We start from the raw sequence: 22,009 nt of genomic DNA on the forward strand, positions 1-22,009 counted from the left end.
CGCGCGCGCGTTAAGCCAGGGGTTCCGGGAGCGCGCACGGATTGTCCACCATCTCAGTCCCCATTGCCAGGCTGTGCACCTCGCGCGTCTTGTCATCCATCTCCACAGAGAAGACCGGATCTTCCACGAGCTCTGGTAAGTGAATTTCTTTCACTTTTTTCCCCTCGAACTTAAATAAAAGAAGTGTCTTTGACCTTCATCAACTCTCCTGTCTTATTTTTATCCCCTCGTGTCGGCGTTGTTAGCGTCTTAATGCACTAATACACTAATGTATTCGAGCTGCTTGTGTGTATGGTTCTCCTCAGACAAAGCATGCCAATAACTATTACTTTTATTACTGTAACACTCAGTAGATCTTACTGCGCTTGCTGTCGTGCTGAGGCTGTTTTTCCACTGAGCAGGGTGCTGACAACTGTTGCGCCCTGGAGTGACTGGGAATCAATTAGACTAAATGACAATCATTTAGTTTGATGTAGCCTGTGCAGTCATTTCGGAATAATAATAATAATAATAATAATAATAATAATAATAATAATAATAATAATGAATAAGCTTTAAAGCACAATGACAGGTGTAGACTCTATAAGTAAAAGTTTCTTTTACAAGTGATTTGGGTTCATCCCAGGATTTTGAACCACTGACTGTGCTTGTTTGAGATTTATGTTTCCTGTTATGGCATTGCAAAGGAGCGAGCAGCTGTTAAAATTAGCGATGTGTAATCTGCTATATTCTAGGAGGACAGCATTAGACCGCTCCCATGCTGCCCTCTGGCCCGTTAATGTTGGTGTGAGGGTGCAGCTGACCCTCCTGCCTCTGTTGCTGAGCTGTCAGCAAGCTTACAGGCCTTAAAGCCCCGCGCTGAGACGCACACTGGACAGCATTTGCGCACTCATCTTGTGCCTATGGTGAATCGAAAGGAAGGATGTGCAAATACCCCTGAACGATTTAGGATTTAGAATAAATACAAAAAGGATGTAGAAGGTTAGAAACGTCAGTGAAAATGTGATCAAATATAGAAAACATGGTCTTCGAGCCCATATGTCTTATATTATGATTTTCTCCCCTTAGTTAACTGCTATGTGCTAAGGCACTTTTTTTTCAGAGTTAAATTACAGTGACTACATCTGAGTCTTGATAGTCTCCGATCTGTGGTTCATATTTTCATACCCCTGTTTAAAAGCTCCATTGAGAATCCATTGTTGATACAGCACTTTTACTCATATTCATACACTAAACAAATGTCATATTTTTATGGAAAAGGTTCCTAATAAAATTAAATGAAATACTGATAATTACAAAACATTTGCAGACAATATCTGGATGCATTGTGTATGGTCCAAGCAGTATCTTGAACAGGTCTAAAGAAAACACTAAAATAAATTATAAAATAGGTTACATTTTTGAGATCCTTAAAAACAATTGAAGTAATTATTTCTTTCTTCTTTTTTATTATTTTATATGTTTTTACTGTCATATGAGACCATTTTTGCTATATAAAATAAACCTGAAAGGCAGTCTCCTGATGATGTTGTAGATGCTTAATAAAAGTGAATTTAAAGAATGCATGCATGATGATAGTTTGGGTAGAGTGAACTGTGAGTGTTGAGGGAAAGGTATTCATTTTGATAAGAAAATAATACTTTTTGGAGCGAGTAGCTGATAGCGTATGACAAGAACTACCCAAACCACTCTCTTAAATGTTTAATGAACCTAGATTAGCTAGACGTGTGTGCGCAGTGGTTGTAGAGATAAAGCATTAGAACATCTTTCTAATTATTATCTATGTACCATTTTGAGACACAAAATCATTTGAAGTCATCACAAGATAATTTAAAGGATAGTGAACAAAATAATTTGTGTTGTACATAATGGTATGCTTTTTCCAGACTTTCCTTTAGTATATTATTTTCCTTTTTAAGATCTTTGCCAGTCTAATGAGAAAATATTCTATAGTTGCGTGTTTTATGACTCATATAAGTCTTTAGTACTTCACAATAAATCCCAAGTTCTCATCACATTTGTTTTCCCTGGAGTCACAAGCCAAAAGTTTTTGGCACCACTAATCTAAAATGTATTTGATTGTTTAAATAACCTCCTTTTGACCTCTTGAACTCTATAAGACATATTCTCCATTTCCACCTTGGCTCCAAGTTTGTCAACACATGGTAAAGTGGGATTACCGCAGGTGTGAGTGCGTATATGTAAGGGGATTGACTCTCGAAGCCCTCTGTATGTGTTGTGTGCGCGCTGCATGGTTGGCTGTCGGTGTGTTTACATGTCTCATGGATTTTCATTGTGTCCTGAGCTGCCTTAGCATGTAGTTAGAAACTGCATGGGGGAGAGGGGAGGGGCTGTAACATGCTTTTCTCCATCTCTGTCACCCTCAATAAGCCTCTGTCAGACACCTTTTAATAATATGGATGCCATATGTGTCTAGATAAGAGGTACATTTAACATTGTGAAGGTTGTTAAAGATCAGATTGTACATTCATGGTTTTTCGTTTATTCACTTTTTACAGAGAAGCCTTTAGAGAAGAGTTGCCTCACATATTGAAATCTATTTACTCTACCATGCAATGAGAAGTGGAGTAAAGGTAAACTTGAATCTGCATTGAGAATCTGTATAACAATAGAAATGCCGCAGAATTTCTACAAGCATTTATAGTCCATCACAGATTGGCCTTTAAGTCTGAATGATAATAAAGCTCATTAAAAACATCACAGCCAACAATAATGAACACATGTTGACATATTTTTGGCTGAAAAGTTGGACAAACTGCACAGAGCTGGTTGCGATTACTTTTAAAAAAAACAGTACACAATGGTTTAAGTATTGATAGCTATTTTAGTGCTTAAGGGAAAGTCAACAACTGATTTGCAAATTTAAGGGATTGGCCTGTAATCACTTTGTTCATCTAAAAAGAGTCCCATATTCAATGTCCCTTGCCTTAAGCCTTGTGATGCACATGTGCTTCGAGTGGTGTGAGATTTTACAACTTAGTTGTCTCCTAGCGCGTCAGTCTTAACTCCAAAGAATAAGCCCAGTAACAAATTACCCCAGCAGATTGTAAACTGTGCCGCTTGGATTGCATCCGGAGCTTAATCTGTGCCTACAGCTTCATTTGGGTAAAAAAAGAGATGAGACAGCTTAACTTTGGCTCACTGTTGATCCGTCAGCCCTAAAACAGCTACTACTGTGTGACTTCAAACAGGATATTTGAAAGTAAAATGAAGCTTGAAATTGATCTGCATTGTTCTGTATGTGAAGGGCTGGCATTATCAGCTCTTTACTTGAAATGTCCAAAATCTGTTCATTTCAAGAATTGCTTTACATACTTTTATATAAATAAAAATGTTAGAATACAAAAATGGGATCTCCTAGCTTGGATTTGAGGAAGATGATTCTAGAGAGGTTTCCAGAAGTTAAAGGCATTTCAAAAAAGAGAGGGAAAAAATGATAATTTTTGTGTTGTGTTTTCCCCCCTCACAATTATGGGACTATATTGGCACAATTAATACAACTGAATTTCTTAGGAAACACAAGGTATATGATTGTTAGAGTTTATGGTCATAGTCAGTAAAATGTATGCTGTACATCAACTGTGAGATTGATGGTGTACTTGAGTTTTTAAACCACAGGAAAATAATTGCAGGAAAAATTTAAACTCTGTTCTTTTCTTACCAATAGGCATTTATAAGCTTTCATGATGAGATGAAAGTCTGTAACACAGTCATTTCAGCTTTTATACTTGCTTCCTGTTTGCCCCCCCTATTAAATTATAATGAATAAGATATTCTTGTATTTTTCACAGTAGAATGAGTCCTTGCAACAATCACTCTTACTAGTTGCAAACAAATAGTGAGAGAGGAGGCAATGAGTCATCACTGTTTCTCAAGGTGTCGCGATCCAATGAGATTGGGGATCAGTCCGCTGTAATACTTTTATACTCCTGGGAGTAATGGCTATTGTTTGTGAGCCGAAGCTCCTAGTTCATCCAGCTTCAGAGTACTGAAGTCTAGTTTTTTCTTTTTTGCACCCACAGAGGGATGAAACGGAAAAGGACATCTGCATGTCACCACAGAGATGAATGAGACATCGTCCATTCACTCAGCAAAGCTGGTTTCACTGGCCCGATCGCTTTCTGGGCTTGGGCTTGACGCCTCCAATGGGGGCACCGTCAACCCCCCGGACAATGCAGACTCCCCTCCTCCGGTATGGTGTCATCTTAATACAAACATTTAAACTCTAATTTGAACATCCTGGAGCAATAAGCTTTACCTCATCTGAGGTTGTATGCTCTTTTATTGTATATCTCTGAATTTGCTTGTTGCAAGCCTCATGACATACACATAAAATATTTACCTCATCCTTTCTTTTTTTTAGCAGTCTGGCATCGATTTAGGCCCTGGGCTATATTTTGCCGATGGCAAGAGAAAAGTGGATTATGTCCTTTGCTACAAATTCAGAAAGAGGAGAGCATCCAAGCCACGGCTTTCCATAGCATCCAATGGGAGTATACCATTTCCAATACCAGGCCGATGGGATGTGGAGCCCGGGGAGGCAGGTCCACCTGCAGGAGACGTGGAGGAGCCAAAGCTGTCAGAGGAGGAGAAGGCTTTAATGAGGGAGGAGTTTGAAGCCGGTCTGCTGGAAGCTGGACTGCAGATTGAGCGCGACAAAGAGGTGTTTGTCTGCTTTCACAGTGCTTTTAACGTGATTATTTTTTTATCTTTTGTGCTCTCCAATCGACACTTACAGGTCAGATGGCCTTCTTAGGTGATGTGACCACAAAGCCTGTGATTGGATGACTGCCAAACAGGTTAAGGATAAGACTTAGCCTGTCTCCTGAAGCCACAGAACATGGCTGCCCTCTAATTAAACGGAGAACTTATCAACATCAGCGGTCAATGATAGTTTAATATAACATTCATAGTCACAACAAGAAGAATACCTCTACATACAACATGACTTTTTTGGACCCTGGGGAAATGTAGAGACAGCTACATTAAACTTCATCCAGCCAAAGCAAAAACAAGTGCAGCATCTTATCAAGGACTGTGTTGTATGTGCACATGTTATATTTTGATTTTGCTATGTACTTTACATAACTATTTCTAGATGTTAGTGCGTGTCTGGGAGTGAGCTTTTTAGTCTGTGTACATGTGTTTGTGTGGGATTGTGAGCGTTCTGTATTTTGGCAGAGGATTAAGACTGTGACCGTAAGTGTGAAGCCTGAAGCCAGATTATAGGGCCTTATTAGAGAGAGTGATCTACTGCTCGGAAGTGAATGCGCTGGCGCATACATGTAAATGGTAGAGGGGGGTGGGAGGGGTGATGGTTGATTTCATTTTCCCTTGAATGGGTCTAAAATGGTGGTTCAGTTTGTCACTATGTTCTGTTTCAGCTTGTTTTGTTCAGTATCCTAATTTGCAGCCAAACTGTGAAAATACCATCACCAAACCAAAATACATCCTCTTCATATATTTATATCCGCCCTGAGTTTTTATTTTAGTAGTGTTATCTTTAATCAGAATCCGAGAGGCATGACACCTTCTGTCATATATTTTGATGCTACTATGAGAAAAGTGCCTGCAAATGGATATTACACAACATCATAGGGGGAGCATGTGCTATTTGAGCATGTGCTGTGGTATCTACAGTACACCAGTGTTGTTACAGTAATTGCATCAGCCATGGTCCAGAAGCCAGGTAATAGCTCATCAATTTTGTCTTGATCCAGGCTGATAATTGGCATCATCATAAAGGCTATAATAGGACTTTCCCAACAGGTCATAATTATCTGCCCTGATGTCCTATACTGTGGCGGATTGGGAGGTTCAGGGCTTGAAATAATAGGATTCCGCACAAAAAAGCCTCATTATAACACAAAGTAGCATGCTTACAGGTTTAGAGAAGGCTCATCTGGTGGCCTTGGGACAAGTAGCAGGAGCAATTAAATGCAAAGACAAATAGAGTAAGGAAGACAGACTGACACTTAATCTATCCATTTAGGGCAGAAGCAAATATGAAGTGTATTTTACCACAATCTAGCAGATACAACATCTGGTTAGTGTTGTGCTGGGTAAAGCTGTTACATTGTTATGTAAAAAAAGAAAAAATCCATATTTATCTGTGAGTTAATGTGTTGTGTCTTTGTGCAGAGGTTAAACAGCCTTCGGTTTCTTCGACTGCACATCCCCTGGCCGACACTCAGCCGAGAGGCAGAGCTTCAGAAGATCAAAGTAGCTGTGAAGAAGGTCAGCTGCTTGACATAGTTGTTTACTTTTTCTGTTATTTAACCAGTTTACATTAATGTTTAATATCTTACATGATCCCTTTAAGAGTATATAAGAAGTTTAATGTTACATTTTTAGCATTGTGATATGGATGCACTGCTAAAAATCCCATTTCAGGACTAAGAAGTTAGAAGGAAGAAACATGAATAGTGATTGGACATATGTCGTCTTGTAAATATAACAAAGTCTGTTGTTTTCTTACTTCTTTTATTGAGCAGAAATGTGAATTGCGAAAACCCATGGGCATTGCTGGGATGTGGGATTACTTTGTGACCAAAATCAGCACGCCATTTCAGCCAGACGTCTCTGACTTTGACGTCCAAAAAGACCCACAAACAAATCTCCAATTCAAAACCCTAAAGCACCCTTTTATCAGGGACAAGCTCCACCTGTGAGTACCCAAACTCTCACACACATGTACATGCATAAAGACTAAACATCAGGTCTGTGACAGCTTTGTTGTTACTCCCTGCAGGTATGACATCAAGTCAACAGAAACCCTGTTTGACAATGCAACACGTAGCAGAATAGTGAGTTAATAATCAGTACTTTCAAATGATTTCATAGTGATTGTGTTTTTGTGTGTGTTTTACAAATGTCTCTGTGCTCACTTGTTTGATCTCAGGTGGCTGAGATAATTTCACGCATTTCCTGCAGACAAAGCTGTCAAACCACTGGTGAGCTCTAACTTTGTTGTCACTGTTTTATATTTCTTTCATATGCATGATGTCAGAACATCTCATTCTTATCTAATTGTATCTATTCCCCTCTTGTCTTGATGCTGGTTGTTTCTGTGACACTGTGTTACCCTCCCTCTTTGTGTCATAAGGCATCAACACATTAGTGGCCCAGGGTGTCTACGAAGCTGCCTTCGCTCTTCATGATGTGAGTGTAACAGAAAAGCAACTTAACTGGACTGTATGCCGATTATGTTTGTTCACATTTCTAACTGCACAAATATATATTTCGGAATATGCTTCATGTCATTATGCCAATTTAAGTTTTTTTGGTATGTTTAATCTGCTACATTTAACTGAATTGGCTGTGTCATACTGGGGCACCTGAGACAGTATACTTGCAGTATACATGTTTAAGTTTAAAAACTCCACCTGCAGTGATAATAATGTATTTATCATGCCATAATGTAAGGCATTCTACCAACACTGTATCTTTTTTTCTTAAGGGATCGTTCACCAGGAGAGGAAGGAAAGATCAGCGGAATGACAGACAGGTGAAAAGCTTCTAATGAGCTGTTGACTTACGTATTTGACAGTATAACCAGCAGTAAAATCACAGGATTATTAGTCCTGTAGTGGCTTGCTTTTGCCAATAGAAAGAAAACCTAAGCCACTGAAGGGCTGCTTTACCGTGACTCAGTTGACGCATCCTCCTCGTGCAGGATGAATGAGTGACGTCCAAAATCCGTGCATTGACATCAATAAGGGTTTATTTTACATCGACATACAATATAGGCTCAGCCGATCAACCACACTTACATCTACTATGAACTTGCAGAATAAAGGCATAAAGCTATTGTACACGAGACGATGACAAAGATAACAAAGACGGTGACAGTCAAAAACTGTATGCTACCTGGTAGGCAGCTCACCTGCCACTAATTGGGTCTTCTTCCCTATATGCATTCCTGATGCATACCTAATGTGCACACAAATGCATCAAACAAGTAAACAGTCCACACATAATATTGACACAGACATATGGCTCTAACAAGTCATTTGACATCAGATGCCATTTACAGTTTTTACAGTATATATGTAAGTTTTATCATATTGCATCTTTGTAGTATATAAGTAATCCAATGCTGTGTTGTTTGTTTTGAAACAATTGCACGTTTTGTCATTTGTATCCTGTATACATTTTATTATCAACAGCTTGCTGTTACTAATTATCATTTTTTATTGTGCTGGATGTCCTTTAGCTCCTTCATGAAGAATGGGCAAACTATGGAGTCATGTATAAATACCAACCTGTGGATCTTATCAGGTATTGACGAATAGCTTAGTTTATTTTATTTTAGCTTAGTTTAGTTTAGTTTAGCTTAGCTTAGCTTAGTTTAGCTTAGCTTAGTTTAGTTTAGTTTAGCTTAGCTTAGCTTAGTTTAGTTTAGCTTAGTTTACCTTAGTTAAGCTTAGTTTAGTTTAGTTATGTTTAGCTTAGCTTAGCTTAGTTTAGTTTAGTTTAGCTTAGTTTAGTTTAGCTTAGCTTAGTTTAGTTTAGCTTAGCTTAGCTTAGTTTAGTTTAGCTTAGTTTACCTTAGTTAAGCTTAGTTTAGTTTAGTTATGTTTAGCTTAGCTTAGTTTAGTTTAGCTTAGCTTAGCTTAGCTTAGCTTAGTTTAGTTTAGCTTAGCTTAGTTTAGTTTAGTTTAGCTTAGTTAAGCTTAGTTTAGTTTAGTTTAGCTTAGCTTAGTTTAGTTTAGCTTAGTTTAGTTAAGTTTAGCTTAGCTTAACTTAGCTTAGCTTAGTTTAGTTATTATCCATCGTGTCATGCACCGAAAAAGTGCCCAGCCCATATGGACTTACAAGACACTACAGAAACAAAACAAAATAGGAGCAACAACATAAGAAGAGAAGGAAAAAGAAGAGAGCAGTTACAATACTGCACATGTCCAGCAGTGACCTAAAGTAATTAAAAAGCACAGTGGTACACTTCAGACATTTGACAGTGACAACAACTAAATCAGACATAGTGTGCTCCTACACTGCTGAACAGCATGTAACACAAACTATGCAAACTGGAACACTTTTTGGGCCCGATCTACTAAAGGTTTGCGTGTATAAAAACAAGTGCTAACTTGATAGCGCGCGCAAAGCTGACGTTCTAACCGGGAGCACATGGGATTGCTTCTTTTCAATGAGCAAAATAGCACTTGCAAATCATTTAGCCTGTTTGCCTTCATGAATATGCAGAATACATGTAGATCATCAGGACGCGCAAAATACTGGGAGAATGAGATGCAAATGTAATCATTTAGCACACGCAATGTGATCTATCAAACCTGAAGCAGATAGCACGCGCGTCTATATTTAGCACGTTTGAAAGGCAGGTGCAAACTGGCAAAGCCTTACACATGGCTGCGGTCACTGTAAAGCTCATCATAACATCGCTTTACAACATGCCCGCAAAAGCTGGGCTTACAAGCATTACTAAATGTTTTAGTCAATCAAACCAAGAGAACAAAATAATAATAATAATAAAACAACACAAATTCAAAGCAGTTCAGCACCACGGATAGCGACCGCATCATTCTGACTGTTTCAGCTAATGAGAGCACAGTAGGTCTCTGTATCAACAGCTGTAAAGTTTAGCAAAATTGGCACAGCGGCCCACATGTTCACATTCAAAAAAAACAAACAAAAAACAATATGAAGTACTCAGCCTACTCACCACTGTTTGGACGAGCCTTATGCTCCGCGGACTTGTCCACGATGCACTGTATGTCCATTTTCTTTTATCTGTCATTCTCAATAGATAACATGACATGTCCACTCAGTCTACTCTGTCCCATCGTGCTCATCAAGGGGTTTTTATTTAGTTTTAACTTGGAGAATGAGCGCTCACTGAGCTGCGCCAGGCAGCTCTGCGTAACTCCTCATCTCGTGCATAAGGCTCGTCCAGACAGTGGTGAGTAGGCCGAGTACTTCATATTGATTTTTTGTTTGTATGTGAACATGTGGGCCGCTGTGCCAATTTTACTAAACTTTATAGCTGTTGATACAGTGACCTCATGTGCTCTCATTATATGAAAAAGTTAAAGTGGGTGTCAGAATGATGCGGTCGCTATCCGTGGTGCTGAACTGCTTTGAATTTGTGTAGTTTTATTATTATTATTTTTGTGTTCTCTTGGTTTGATTGACTAAGCTTTACAGTGCCAGCAGCCATGTGTGCGTAACGCTGTGCCAGTTTGCACCTGCCTTTCAAACGTGCTAAATATAGACGCAAATACAGCGCGTGCTATCTGTTTCAGGTTTGATAAATCACATTGCGTGTGCTAAATGATCACATTTGCATCTTCTCCTCCCAGTATTTTGCGCGTCCTATGTGTTCTGCATATTCATGAAGGCAAACACGCTAAATGATTTGCGAGTGCTATTTTGCTCATTTGAAAGACAAATCCTCGGTGCTCCCGGTTAGTAAGTCAGCTTTGCGCGCGCTATCAAGTTAGCACTTGTTTTTATACACGCAAACCTTTAGTAGATCGGGCCCTTAGTGTGTAAACAGGTACTGAAGTCTATCTTCATCAGACATGCAAAACAAATCAGCACTGAAAGCATTTAGCAAGTTTCACTACTTCATACAAAAAGAATATTTTCTTACATGGACAATATGATTAGCTCATTGTGTTTTGTCTTAGGTTGGTTAAGGTAGAAAGATAATATTATCTAAAGGACAGTGCGAGTCAACTGTAGCTGGAAGACACGATCTGCCACCGGGGACAACAGTGGACAACAGTGGAGAACAGTCTAGCTAAGTGCATAGTGCTTCCTAAAGAGCTGGGTCTTTAGCTGTCTTTTGAAAATAGAGAGGGACTCTGCAGATCAAATGGAGTTGGACAACTCAAGAAAAAGGATAACTGTTAATAAAGCCTGGCAAATGTAATGGAAATTAATTCTATAGTGTATAGACCAGAACATGGGCCAGTGTGTTGTGAAGCAACACAGAAGACACTATTTACTTCTTGGATGAACACATTGCGAAACCTATCCAGCTACTGGAACATTTTCCTCTATTTTTAACAGGAAGTACTTTGGAGAGCAGATCGGGTTGTACTTTGCCTGGCTGGGTGTTTATACTCAGCTCCTCATCCCTCCCTCTGTACTTGGCATCATTGTCTTCCTGTACGGCATATTCACAGTGGATACCAATGTGCCAAGGTAAGCAGACACAAACTCTTCAAACTTGGTCATATTTTTCAAATTGTACTATTACCACACATGTGTTTGTTTCATTTTCTGGGTTTGCTTTTCAGCAAGGAGACATGTGATGCAAACCTGAACATAACCATGTGTCCGCTGTGTGATGGAGTGTGTGACTATTGGCTTTTGAGTACTGTGTGCTCTCTGGCCCGAGCATCATACCTGTTTGACAACGGAGTCACTGTCCTTTTCGCCATTTTTATGTCACTGTGGGGTAACTAAAGTTTCTAATACACTTTTCTGAAAAAAATCATTATTTGTATTCAAATAGACCAACCAAATAGACACCAGCAGAAGTAGAGACAGTTAGTTAGACTAACTTTGATTTCATTTAAGCTGGCTAAAACATTAAGATGGGCAATTTGTATTACATATGTGAGCTCTGGGGGAAAACACAGCAGATTTTAAAGTTAAGGTTGTATGCCAGTGATTTCTAACATAGTTTTTTTGTGTAATATCTTCTAGCTGCCTGTTTCCTTGAGCACTGGAAACGGCGAATAATGTGTCTGAGACATACGTGGGATCTGATGAGCTTGGAGGATGAAGAGGTACAAAATAGATTGATGAATATTATGCACTGGGAACACACTTTGGTGAAACAAAAAAATCGCATATAGTTTAGAATTGAAACAGGCAGTTATGTTGTATTTTTTTAATTTACATAACAGCTGTTTGTGGAGGTCAGTTAGGGTGAAATTGTTAACCTGTTTTGCCTGGGTCAACAATGAGGACAGTTAGAGGTCAACTTTTACCTTGCAGATTATCACAGTACTTCAGATGAGCCTTCCCAGTAATACACACAAACACATCTAAACGACCACTCGTGACCACAGGCATTAACATGACTCTTTGACCCATGAGGGGCTATAATGGGATTGGTGTATTCTTAAAGCACCACATTTGCTTATTCACATGACGCAGCAGGCTCCCACCGTAAACACTCGCAGCCTAATATAACATTCTCTCTGTTTTGTCTCTCTTTCTCTCTCTGTTTCTCTGTGTCTCTGCTGCTTTAAGGAACGACTGCAGGTGGGCAAGTTTCCTTGTCCTTTACATGGACCTCCCTCTGGTTTAAGAAGCTGTCATTGTTCATTTTGGTATTTGTAAGCTGTTAAAGATCCCACACAATAAAGAATAATCCCCAAATTAGAAAGACAGAATTTGCAAGCCACATTACTTAATTTCCAATTCTGTTTTCTGAACAGTTTTTACTTCAGTTTTTATTTTGAATTTTATTTACTAATAGTGTATATTGCATTTACAATCCTATCTCAAGCTGTCTGCAAGATCATGTCGTTTTCACTGGGATGCATAGTCTCTTCTAAGGAACAAAAATAATATCTTATTCTACTTTTTGTGGGCAGATGAAATGTGCAATTATCAGACAGTTCCCTTCAAAGAATACCCTGCTTTGTACTTTGTAAAAACAGGATAATGTTGTAAAACTAAACCTTATGCATGACACCTTGAAGGCTATAATCTCCTTAAAGCCATTGGTGCAAATGGCTGAAAAGTCCCTCAAATTTTCTGCAATTATAGAGCTTTTATTTGTAGCTTTTAGTTTTTGGGGGCAGTGATTTACATCGATGTCAAGTTGTGTATAGCTGAAGTAAATTGTACTTAATATAAAGGTGTTTCTGTTGGTGTATGTGTTTATTACCTCTGGGTTTTTTAACGATTACATGTGTGCGCTGCAGGAGGAGCTGAGGCCTGAATATGAAGAGGCTCTAAAAGAGAAAAAAGCTAAGATGAGAGCAAAATTCAAGAAAAAGGTAATTTTTATTAATGCTTTCTTTGTGTGTGTGTGTGTGTGTGTGTGTGTGTGTGTGTGTGTGTGTGTGTGTGTGTGTGTGTGTGTGTGTGTGTGTTTCCCATTTTAAAGATGTGTACCACAAACTGCCCACAGAGTTTATTTGACAACTTTCTCTCAATTTTTTGTTTTTATTCTGTTGCAGTCGACTCAAGCTGTGAGTGGTGTGGATGGAGAGACAGACCAGATGCTGTCCTCCCAGGTACCACTGCTTATTGTTGATCAGACATTATGAGGACAGAGTTTCAGGGTGGGAGGTGGGGTAAGGTTCAGTCTGGGATTTAAACTTGTTTATTAACAGATGCTAAGACGGATACCTCTTCTCTAATTACACTAAACGTAGTGACAGTAAACAACTATTGCTGCATAAACAAATTTGACAACCTGTCAAGGTTTTTGTTTGATATATGGCAAAAGTTATCACACTAAACTGAAATTAAATTATAATACAATTTAAATTTTGAATTGAAAGTTTTGAAAACAATTTGCTGCATTAAACAAAATGATCAAATATATGAACAATATTTAAATCTCTGTCTGAGTTGATGTTGGTGCATAAAAAGGAAACTCCCCTCACCAACAGAGGGTGGTTGAGTCCAAAGCTGCTTACCTGCCTCAGATTAGCCCAGATTACGGATGGAGAGAGAAAAGGGAGGAGAGAAGAAGAAGGGGAGGGGAATTCTGTCCTTTCAGACAGCACACATACACCTGCCAGACAGTAAACATGACGTGTGGGCAAAACATGTGCTCAGCATTGCTACACATTAGATACTGTGGATGCATCAAAGCATTAACAATATACTCTTTGTTTTCTTCTCTGTGTACCAAAGTAATATGATTTTTTTTTTTTTGACAGAGAGAACCTGAGTCCTTGGATATTGAGGATCACCTGTCAGGTTACCTCATCAATGTGTCGACGTTACTACTCATGGTACTGCATTTCTAATCAGTTAACATTAACCTCTGTTTGCTTACAAAGTGTTCTTCCTTATTAAATGCATTAATTTCCCATCAACATTATGGACTGTATTTAAACACCATCAGTAATTTGTATTTTCTTCAACCAATTCAGTTTATTCTAGGTATAAATTACAGTACATACATAATTATAATACATTAAAACCCACATATATAACTCAAAATAAAATTAATTTCTCTTGCACCTTGTGTAGAACACAAAATAAGATAAGATACTCCTTTATTCGTCCCACAACGGGGAAATTTTGGAGTTACAGCAGCAAACAAAAAGGTGTACAGAACAAGAATTTCAACGAGAATATATATATATATATAAAAAAAAAAAAATTCCATGAGAGACGACAGCTTGGCCATAATTCTCCTGTCAGCCACCACCTCAACAGGGTCCAGCACTGAGCTCGCCTTCTTCACCAGTTAGTTCAGTCTTGCTCTCCTGTATCCTGTCTGCCCACAGCAGGTGAAATCCTTCCAATGTGGCATTCGTGTCCGGTGTTAGCTCTGTTAGCATGATGCTACTCTGCCTGTATTCCCTCTGGTGCTGGGTTAGCTCATCCACCTTATCGTAGATAGATCTTACAGTCCCCATAACGGTGGGTGGAAGGACAGGTCGATGTCATCTTTTCTTAGCTTGCACCTCAGTACCAGCACGTTGTCCTTGCCTCCATTAGAAACATCAGGCCTAGCATTGTTTAGCTTTGACATGTTAAGGGCTGCTAACAGCTGATCTCATATGTAAACAATGTTACCATGTATACATGCAAGATCTCCAGACACACACAGGAACAAAAATAGTAAAAACACCACTGCAAACGTAGCCAGTTTGGTGTCCATGGCCAACAAATGAGTCATTAAAAATCATGACAGGCTCCAAATACAAAGATAACTAAACAGATATGAAAAAAAGTTGAATATCCTAATCCTGAAGTATTAAAGAAACAACTTTTCTTTTAACCCAACTCTTGTGATCTAATGTTTTGTGTTGTTGTGTGTGCTCCAGAGCTTCGTAACCTTCTCGGCAGTGTTTGGCGTGGCAGTTTATCGTATCTGCATGTTAACCGTGTGGTCCATGAACCCCGATCATGATGCCAAGGCCAGTGTGCGTATGACTGTTACCACCACAGGCATTATCCTGAACATGATGGTCGTTTTGGTGTTGGAGGAGGTCTATGGAGCCATTGCTGTGTGGCTGACTGAACTGGGTATTGTATTCAATGATATTCTAAAGTAAAGATTTAAAAAGAAAATTGTCTGGCTTGTGACAAGCATCTGTGTTAAAAAGTCATCTTAAACCTTTATAATTGACTAGGTATGTGTAATATGCTGTGTTTGCAATCACTGCGTCTCCTGTCCAACAGAGCTTCCACAGACTAAAGAAGAGTTTGAAGAGAAGCTGATCTTTAAGTCTTTCTTCCTAAAATCTATGAACGCCTTTGCACCTATTTTCTACGTGGCCTTCTTCAAGGGCAGGTGTGTGTCTTTCTTGTTTAAGTGCTCCTACACTGGATTCCCATCTTTGTCTTTCTTTATCCATAATAATATATCTCTGTGCCTTTCACCCTGCAGGTTTGCTGGGAGGCCTGGTGATTATGTTTACGTATTTGGGGACTACCGCATGGAAGAGGTAGATTAAGTTACACTTCTTTCCTCTTTATGTGTTTTTAGATGTACAGTAAATGTTCTTCTGTGAAGTTGAAACTGTGTCTTTCTTTCTTTCACAGTGTGCTCCGCCAGGCTGCCTCATCGAGTTGTGCATCCAACTCAGCATGATCATGCTGGGAAAGCAGCTTATCCAGAACAATGTGTTTGAAGTTCTCATACCGTGAGTTTATTTACTTTTCTTAAGAATATTTCTTCACAGAATGTCAAGTCCATGCTATCCTTGCTCTAACACAACCCTCTGTTCTTTGCAGTAAGCTGAAGAAAATGTACAGAACAATACAGGAAGAAAAAGGAAAGAAAAGAAACGCGGAGGAAGATGATGAAGAAGAGAAGAGACCAAAGCAACAATTTGACAAGGACTTCATCCTTGAACCGTATGAAGGCGTGACCCCTGAGTACATGGAAATGAGTGAGTCTCTTCCTGTCTCTTTCTTCATTTACTCGATATTGAAATCAAACATGTCATGTCTAATCATTAGTACCTGCTTCCCCACAGTGATCCAGTACGGGTTTGTGACTCTGTTCGTGGCCTCCTTACCTCTGGCACCAGCATTTGCGCTACTCAACAATGTCATTGAGATCCGTCTGGATGCTGCAAAATTTGTAACTGAGATCCGACGGCCTGATGCTGTGAGATGTAAAGACATAGGTACAGACCACACACACAAACATGTTCACTCTGTCAGTCTGTGTGAATGTGAAATAAAGTGCTTGAAAACTTTTACTTACTTTCTTTTCCTTCCCTCTGCTCTGTCCTTCTATTTCTGTCTCTCACACACACGTGGACACTCTTTCCTGTCCCTCTTTGTCTCTCTGCATACACATGCTCTCTTCAGGGGTTTGGTTCAACATTCTCTGTGGAATCAGCAAGTTCTCTGTCATTACCAATGTAAGTGTGTGTGAGTGAGTGTGTATATCTGTTGTGTCTAAAGTGGACTTTTGAACTGAACCTGTTGAAAAGGTTGTGATACGTATACATTTATTGTTTCTAATCATAACTCATTGTGTGTATTACTGCAGTCGAACAAAAACTTTGCAAACTGATTTCTCTTCATAAATTTGCATCAATCAATCCACCTTTGTGTTTGCTAGCTATGAGTGTTCCTCAATCTTCCCTTTGGTTTTTCATTGCCAATAGTCTTACAGCAATCAACTCTCAGTGGTATAGCAGAAGACTACTTGTAAAAAAAATGCTCCGTGAGTGGTCAGAAATCTCAATGGTTGTCTTTTGGTCTAACTCAAACTCAGTTTAAATTTGTATCTGGCTTAAGCTCTGTGAACTGTTACCTTTTGTGTATGGAAGTATCATAATACAGTTAACGCATTAGTTGTGAAACAACAATTCTACTTTTATATTGCCCCAGATCCTCAAAAATGTCTTGATGATTTATATGTAGAGCAGGTCCAGCCCTATTTTTTAATAATATTACTTACAGAGACCCAGTTATGTCCTGTTGAGAGAGCACTTGGGGTGGGGTGTTGGTGGCCTAGCAGTCTAAGCACCCCACATACAGAGGCTACAGTCCTCGTCGCAGGGGTCACTGGTTCGATTCCCGGCCGCGACCATTTCCTGCATGTCTTCCCCTACTCTCTACTCCCCACGTTTCCTGTCTCTCTTCAGCTGTACTATCAAATAATGGCAAAAAAAAGCCCAAAAACATAACTTTAAAAAATAAAGAGAGAGAGAGAGATTGAGACAGAGGAGAGAGAGAGCGAGACAGACAGAGAGAGAGATGAGAGAGAGAGAGAGAGAGCACTTGGTGACAGTCGACTAGAAAAACTGCAACAGTCACCTTGAGCAGAACCGTGCTCCAGGTGGACAGCCATCTGCCTAAAATACAATATATGACCTAAGAGAAGGGAAGAGAGAAAAAGAGTTGCTGACAGACTGCAAGAATTAAATACTGCTGGTACCAATAACACAACAACTATGATAATAATACAAATCACAGCAGCAATAGCAACTTTGGAAAGGAAGATAAAAAATAAAATAAGAGTACCAGTGGGAATGCAGCTGGCAGTCCAGAACAATGATATACAGAGTTTTAAAAAGATGAGATAATACAAAACCCACAGAAGGCTAATGTTAATAACATGAAAAATGTATCAATCCCCCCAGCAGACTAAGACTAGAGCAGCTTTAGTAGTGGATGGTCTAAGCCAGCCCCTAACCAAAAGCAGTTATCATAAAGCACAGTTTAAAGCCTACTGTTAAAAAAAAAAAAAAAAAAAAGGGCTTTTGCTGCCAAGACCAGAGCTGGAGAATTGTTTCCCAGGAGAGTAGTGAGATAATTTAAGTTCTCTGCCTCCCATGCTACTTTTGGAGGGTCTGGAGAAGTATTATGTTGCCATTAACACTTCAGAAAATGATGGTGGGAAGAAGGATTTTGCTGGGAGTCAATTCAAACAAATAGAGAATACAAATAATATTTTTCTTCCTGGTTCTTGTCATTGTCATTGTTTTTTTTGGAGCAGTAATGGAAGGTAAAAGATAAGGCAGGTTGTGAAATAGCTATCATTTAAAAATATAGATAATTTAATTATAATAATTATAATAATTTAATTATATAAAAAAATGGAAGTTTAAATGTGCCAGAAATGAATTACTAAGTTTTAAGAAGATCTACAGCAAATAGCAAATGTTAAATATGATGAGGATAGATATTTATTTAATAGGAGATTTGCAAAAGAAATGTTTTTCTCATTGAAGTTTGTATATGTACAGTTGAACATGGCTCGATGCTCCAGCAGTAACTGGTACATGATAATCTATTTAATATAATGCGTTGCACAGTGTTCTTCACTCCACTTCTTGTTTGTCTTCTCAGGCATTTGTTCATCTCCTTCACGTCTGAGTTTGTTCCACGAATGGTTTACAAGTACATGTACAGTGTAAATGGTACTATGAATGGCTACATAGAGCATTCGCTGTCCTACTTCAATGTTACCAACTTTCCACCAGGCACTGCGCCACCCACCACCATCTCCATGTGCAGGTCAGAGTGACTCCCTTAACCTTGACATACCTGGATTTTCCTTTAAATCCTTGATCCCTGCAGCTTAACCCTGACTTTATCTAAACACCAAACTTGTCTGGAGTTTTCAGAAAGTGTCAAATGTGTCATTTATAGCAGGGATTTTACTGAGACTAATCTTTCCTAGAACACCATGCCATAGAAATGTTAATTCATGTATTCTGAGTTCCTCGCTGCTAAGACTCTTTCTGTGTTTTTCAGATTCAAGGACTTCAGAGACCCACCTTGGGATCCAGACCCATACAGCTACTCCAAAGAGTACTGGTCCATACTGGCCTCAAACTGGCTTTTGTGATATTTTTTCAGGTATAAAATAAAATCTATAAGTGCAATTATGTTAAAGTAAGTCTACTTCTAACACTTCTTTCTTTCTCTGATCCATCAGACCCATTAGATAGAATGTTTATTTTATGGCAGGTGTGCACAGCTTGTTCCAGTCTCTGTCAGAGAGCCATGTCAGAGACCAATCATTTTCAAAATGTTGTTTCACCTATTGTCTCACCTTTGTCTGTCTTTATCGCTATCACATTAATTCAATTTAATAGATATGTAGGGATGCACCAAGTCCAACCTTGTCTCTCCTGTTACAGATTCCGTAACATTTCAACACAGATTATCTTCTGATGTAAATTCTTGATCTAATGACAGTGCTTTCTTTATCCCAAAGTTAAAATCTGTATACCTCACACTGTGGAATATATTGGGATTATTTTTATGTAATAAGGTCAGGGATTATAATGGCACTAAAAGTCTGAAACTGCAGTGTCTGAGTTAGGTTTTGCAGAATACTAACAGAGTCTGTCAATATTTTAGTGGCATAGAAAGTGAAACCATGATACTGCTGTGAATCAGGGATGCTTGGCCTGACAACCCTATCAACTTAATGAGGTTGATGTTAACCTAATCCTGGGTCAATGCATTCTTATGGATCAGATTGTAAAGTCCATTTACCCCCTAGATTGAATATCCTTCGATACTAAAGAATAGTTTGCTCTGTATATAGAGCAGTATTGAGTTGAAGCATACTTTCCAACTGAAGCATTTCCTTATTTTTCAGAACTTCGCCATGTTCCTCAGCATGTTGGTTGCCTGGATGATCCCAGATGTACCACGGTCCCTGCGGGAACAATTGAAGAAAGAGAACATGATGCTGATGGAGTTTCTGCTCAATCAAGACCAAGAAACACGTGCCAAATTTGACTCTCCGAGACGCTCCGCCCCCTGCTTCCCAACCACTATAGACATCGTGGTGGAGGAACCACCAGATGATGAAGAAGAAGAGGAGCAGCAAAAGGAAGAAGAAGAAGAAGAAGAAGAAGAGGAAGATGTGGAGACCAGTCTGGATGTAGCCAGAAGGACTTGTGACAGCGATCCAGAGGATGGAAAGATGCCAGATGATATTGGAGAAGATGGACAAGAAGAGCGAGGGGAGGAGAAGGAGGAGATGAGGTTATAGAGGTAGAGGGTGAACAAAATGACAAAGATGGTGAGGTGAATGGAGAGGATGGAAAGGAAGATCACAAGCAAGAGGAGGGAGAAGAAAAAGAGGAAGGGGAGAAAGAAAGGAGGAAGTAAAAGAAGTTGACGTGATGCCAACTGGGGATGAGAATTTCACTTTGGATCTGGACTCTCTCATGAGCGAGATGGGCCTGTTAGGTCAGAGAACAACATTCAATTAATCTGTTATTTTGCCTCACATCTTACAGATATCTAGTGTTTACTTTAATGTTTGACTTCAGGGGTTATTTTTTGCACAACTTTTGTGAAGTATTTTCTAATTGTCTAACCTCTCTTTAACATTCTTTTGTCTTTTTCTGATTTTACAGATGATGAACCTCATCGAGCACAGCAACATATTCAGAGCTCCCTCGCTCAGCCTCCAAACAGGAAATTCCGAAAGACCAGGAGCCTCCATCACACCATCATCTAATAGAGGCTCAACCCAGAGTCTCAAGGGCTCAAGGGCAGAACGTATGACATCAAGTGTTGACACTAGGCTCTTCTCACTAATTGCTCCCCCTCCTCCCAGAGAGCCTGGCTCAAGGGCAAAGACCCGATGCTCCACCCTGCCTTCCCGCCACAGAGGGGCTGAAGCTTGTTACAGCCTGCCACGACCCAGCCACTCCACAGCCTCACCAGGTTTCAGCAGCCGATCACACTTGCCCCCCTTGTTCCTCTTGGCTCCTCATTGTCAGCCTCATCCGACCCATTTTCTCCTCCACAAACACCGGTGTCTCCTTCATCTCCAAAGCCCACACCGGACCCAGCAGCCCAGCAGCCTGTAGCGCCCAGTGAACTTTTTGCATTGAAAGGCCCTCCACCTCAGCAGCCTCGCTCCAGGGGCAAAGCCCGTTGCTCCACCCTGCCTCCACGACAAAGAGCCCCCAGTTCAGAGGAGCACAGCACCAAACCAAGCCATTCCACCAGCTTTACAAAGCTGGGAGACCGCATCCCCCCTTCCCCCAGTGAACTAAAGCGTGACTCTTTGTTATGAAGGGGGTTGGAGGCAAGGGAAAGGGACAGCGGGTGGCCGAGGGAGGGGGAGGACTATCCAGATTAGCCTCTCCTGTCTGTGCCTGGAACCTCAACCCCTCCATCTGTCCTACCTATCTGCAACCATGAGGCCTGGGGTCTAAGGAGGGACCATCCAGATCAACGGAATGTCCTTTTAACCTCCTTATCTTCACAAAGTTGTAAATACCACTCTCTGGTTTAGGACTGATTGAGAAGGAAACTCCAGGAAAAGACTGCTCGGTAACTCTCCACCATGCCCAAAAAATCACTACTGGAACTACTCTTTTTTTTTTTTTTGGTTGTTTGCTGTTTTTTCTTGGTTGGTTTTCTGCACACAGACACAGCTCATTAGCTGTTATTTTCAGTCCCACACATGTAGCAGTGCTGCCTTGTAGACAGAGGAAGATGAACAGCACAGCTAGTATCAACAGAAATGCTTGTAGAGATTTTGATATATGAAAAAAGTAAAACTGTAATAAAAGGACATATTTTTGATATCTGCTTTTCCTTATAAAATCTCATGTTTATGGGGTGTTTCATGCTATATTGCTGGGCACTGATCTGAGATACATTTTTATAAAGGTGAAGATTTTAAAGTAAGTATTTCAGGGTTTTTGACAAATGACACATACTCATAATCAGAAAGTAAAAAATAACATCATGAATAAAACATCCTGCTTTTAAAATTCCAAGCTGAAGAAAGCCAGAACCTTACAACCAGCAATAACATTGCACTTAATACATGTGATAAATCCTTATTGATGTCGGCCGTTTTAAGACT

The 22,009-nt window shown here is 39.7% G+C and overlaps 2 protein-coding genes across 2 annotated transcripts; both read left to right on the forward strand.

Moving 5' to 3' along the window:
- Positions 1-61: 61 nt before the first annotated feature.
- Positions 62-18,654, forward strand: LOC117814848 (anoctamin-2). The gene is made up of 25 exons (XM_034686396.1): positions 62-135; positions 4,044-4,213; positions 4,385-4,684; positions 6,163-6,258; positions 6,516-6,688; positions 6,773-6,827; positions 6,923-6,974; positions 7,127-7,182; positions 7,481-7,528; positions 8,237-8,301; positions 11,056-11,190; positions 11,286-11,446; positions 11,698-11,780; positions 12,250-12,261; positions 12,930-13,004; positions 13,188-13,244; positions 13,899-13,973; positions 15,018-15,219; positions 15,376-15,487; positions 15,584-15,641; positions 15,739-15,839; positions 15,931-16,088; positions 16,176-16,328; positions 16,516-16,568; positions 18,508-18,654. Exons 2-25 carry the CDS (start codon positions 4,085-4,087, stop codon positions 18,532-18,534), a joined length of 2,436 nt encoding a protein of 811 aa, XP_034542287.1. The 5' UTR covers positions 62-135; positions 4,044-4,084; the 3' UTR covers positions 18,535-18,654.
- Positions 18,655-18,919: 265 nt separating this feature from the next.
- LOC117814849 (protein FAM50A-like) lies at positions 18,920-20,949 on the forward strand. The gene is made up of 3 exons (XM_034686397.1): positions 18,920-19,020; positions 19,772-20,370; positions 20,541-20,949. Exon 2 carries the CDS (start codon positions 19,781-19,783, stop codon positions 20,168-20,170), a length of 390 nt encoding a protein of 129 aa, XP_034542288.1. The 5' UTR covers positions 18,920-19,020; positions 19,772-19,780; the 3' UTR covers positions 20,171-20,370; positions 20,541-20,949.
- The last annotated feature ends 1,060 nt before the right edge of the window (positions 20,950-22,009 follow it).

Source organism: Notolabrus celidotus, chromosome 6 (assembly GCF_009762535.1).
Source record: "Notolabrus celidotus isolate fNotCel1 chromosome 6, fNotCel1.pri, whole genome shotgun sequence".
Classification (NCBI taxonomy): domain Eukaryota; kingdom Metazoa; phylum Chordata; class Actinopteri; order Labriformes; family Labridae; genus Notolabrus; species Notolabrus celidotus.

What these genes read in the sequence shown, in the direction of transcription:
- LOC117814848 (XM_034686396.1), top strand. Translation starts at nt 4,085, where the DNA reads ATGAATGAGACATCGTCCATTCACTCAGCAAAGCTGGTTTCACTGGCC. An exon ending in ATCAGGGACAAGCTCCACCT is followed by an intron (nt 6,689 to 6,772) that starts GTGAGTACCCAA and finishes TACTCCCTGCAG; the next exon opens with GTATGACATCAAGTCAACAG. An exon ending in ACCAGATGCTGTCCTCCCAG is followed by an intron (nt 13,245 to 13,898) that starts GTACCACTGCTT and finishes TTTTTTTGACAG; the next exon opens with AGAGAACCTGAGTCCTTGGA.
- LOC117814849 (XM_034686397.1), top strand. Translation starts at nt 19,781, where the DNA reads ATGTTCCTCAGCATGTTGGTTGCCTGGATGATCCCAGATGTACCACGG.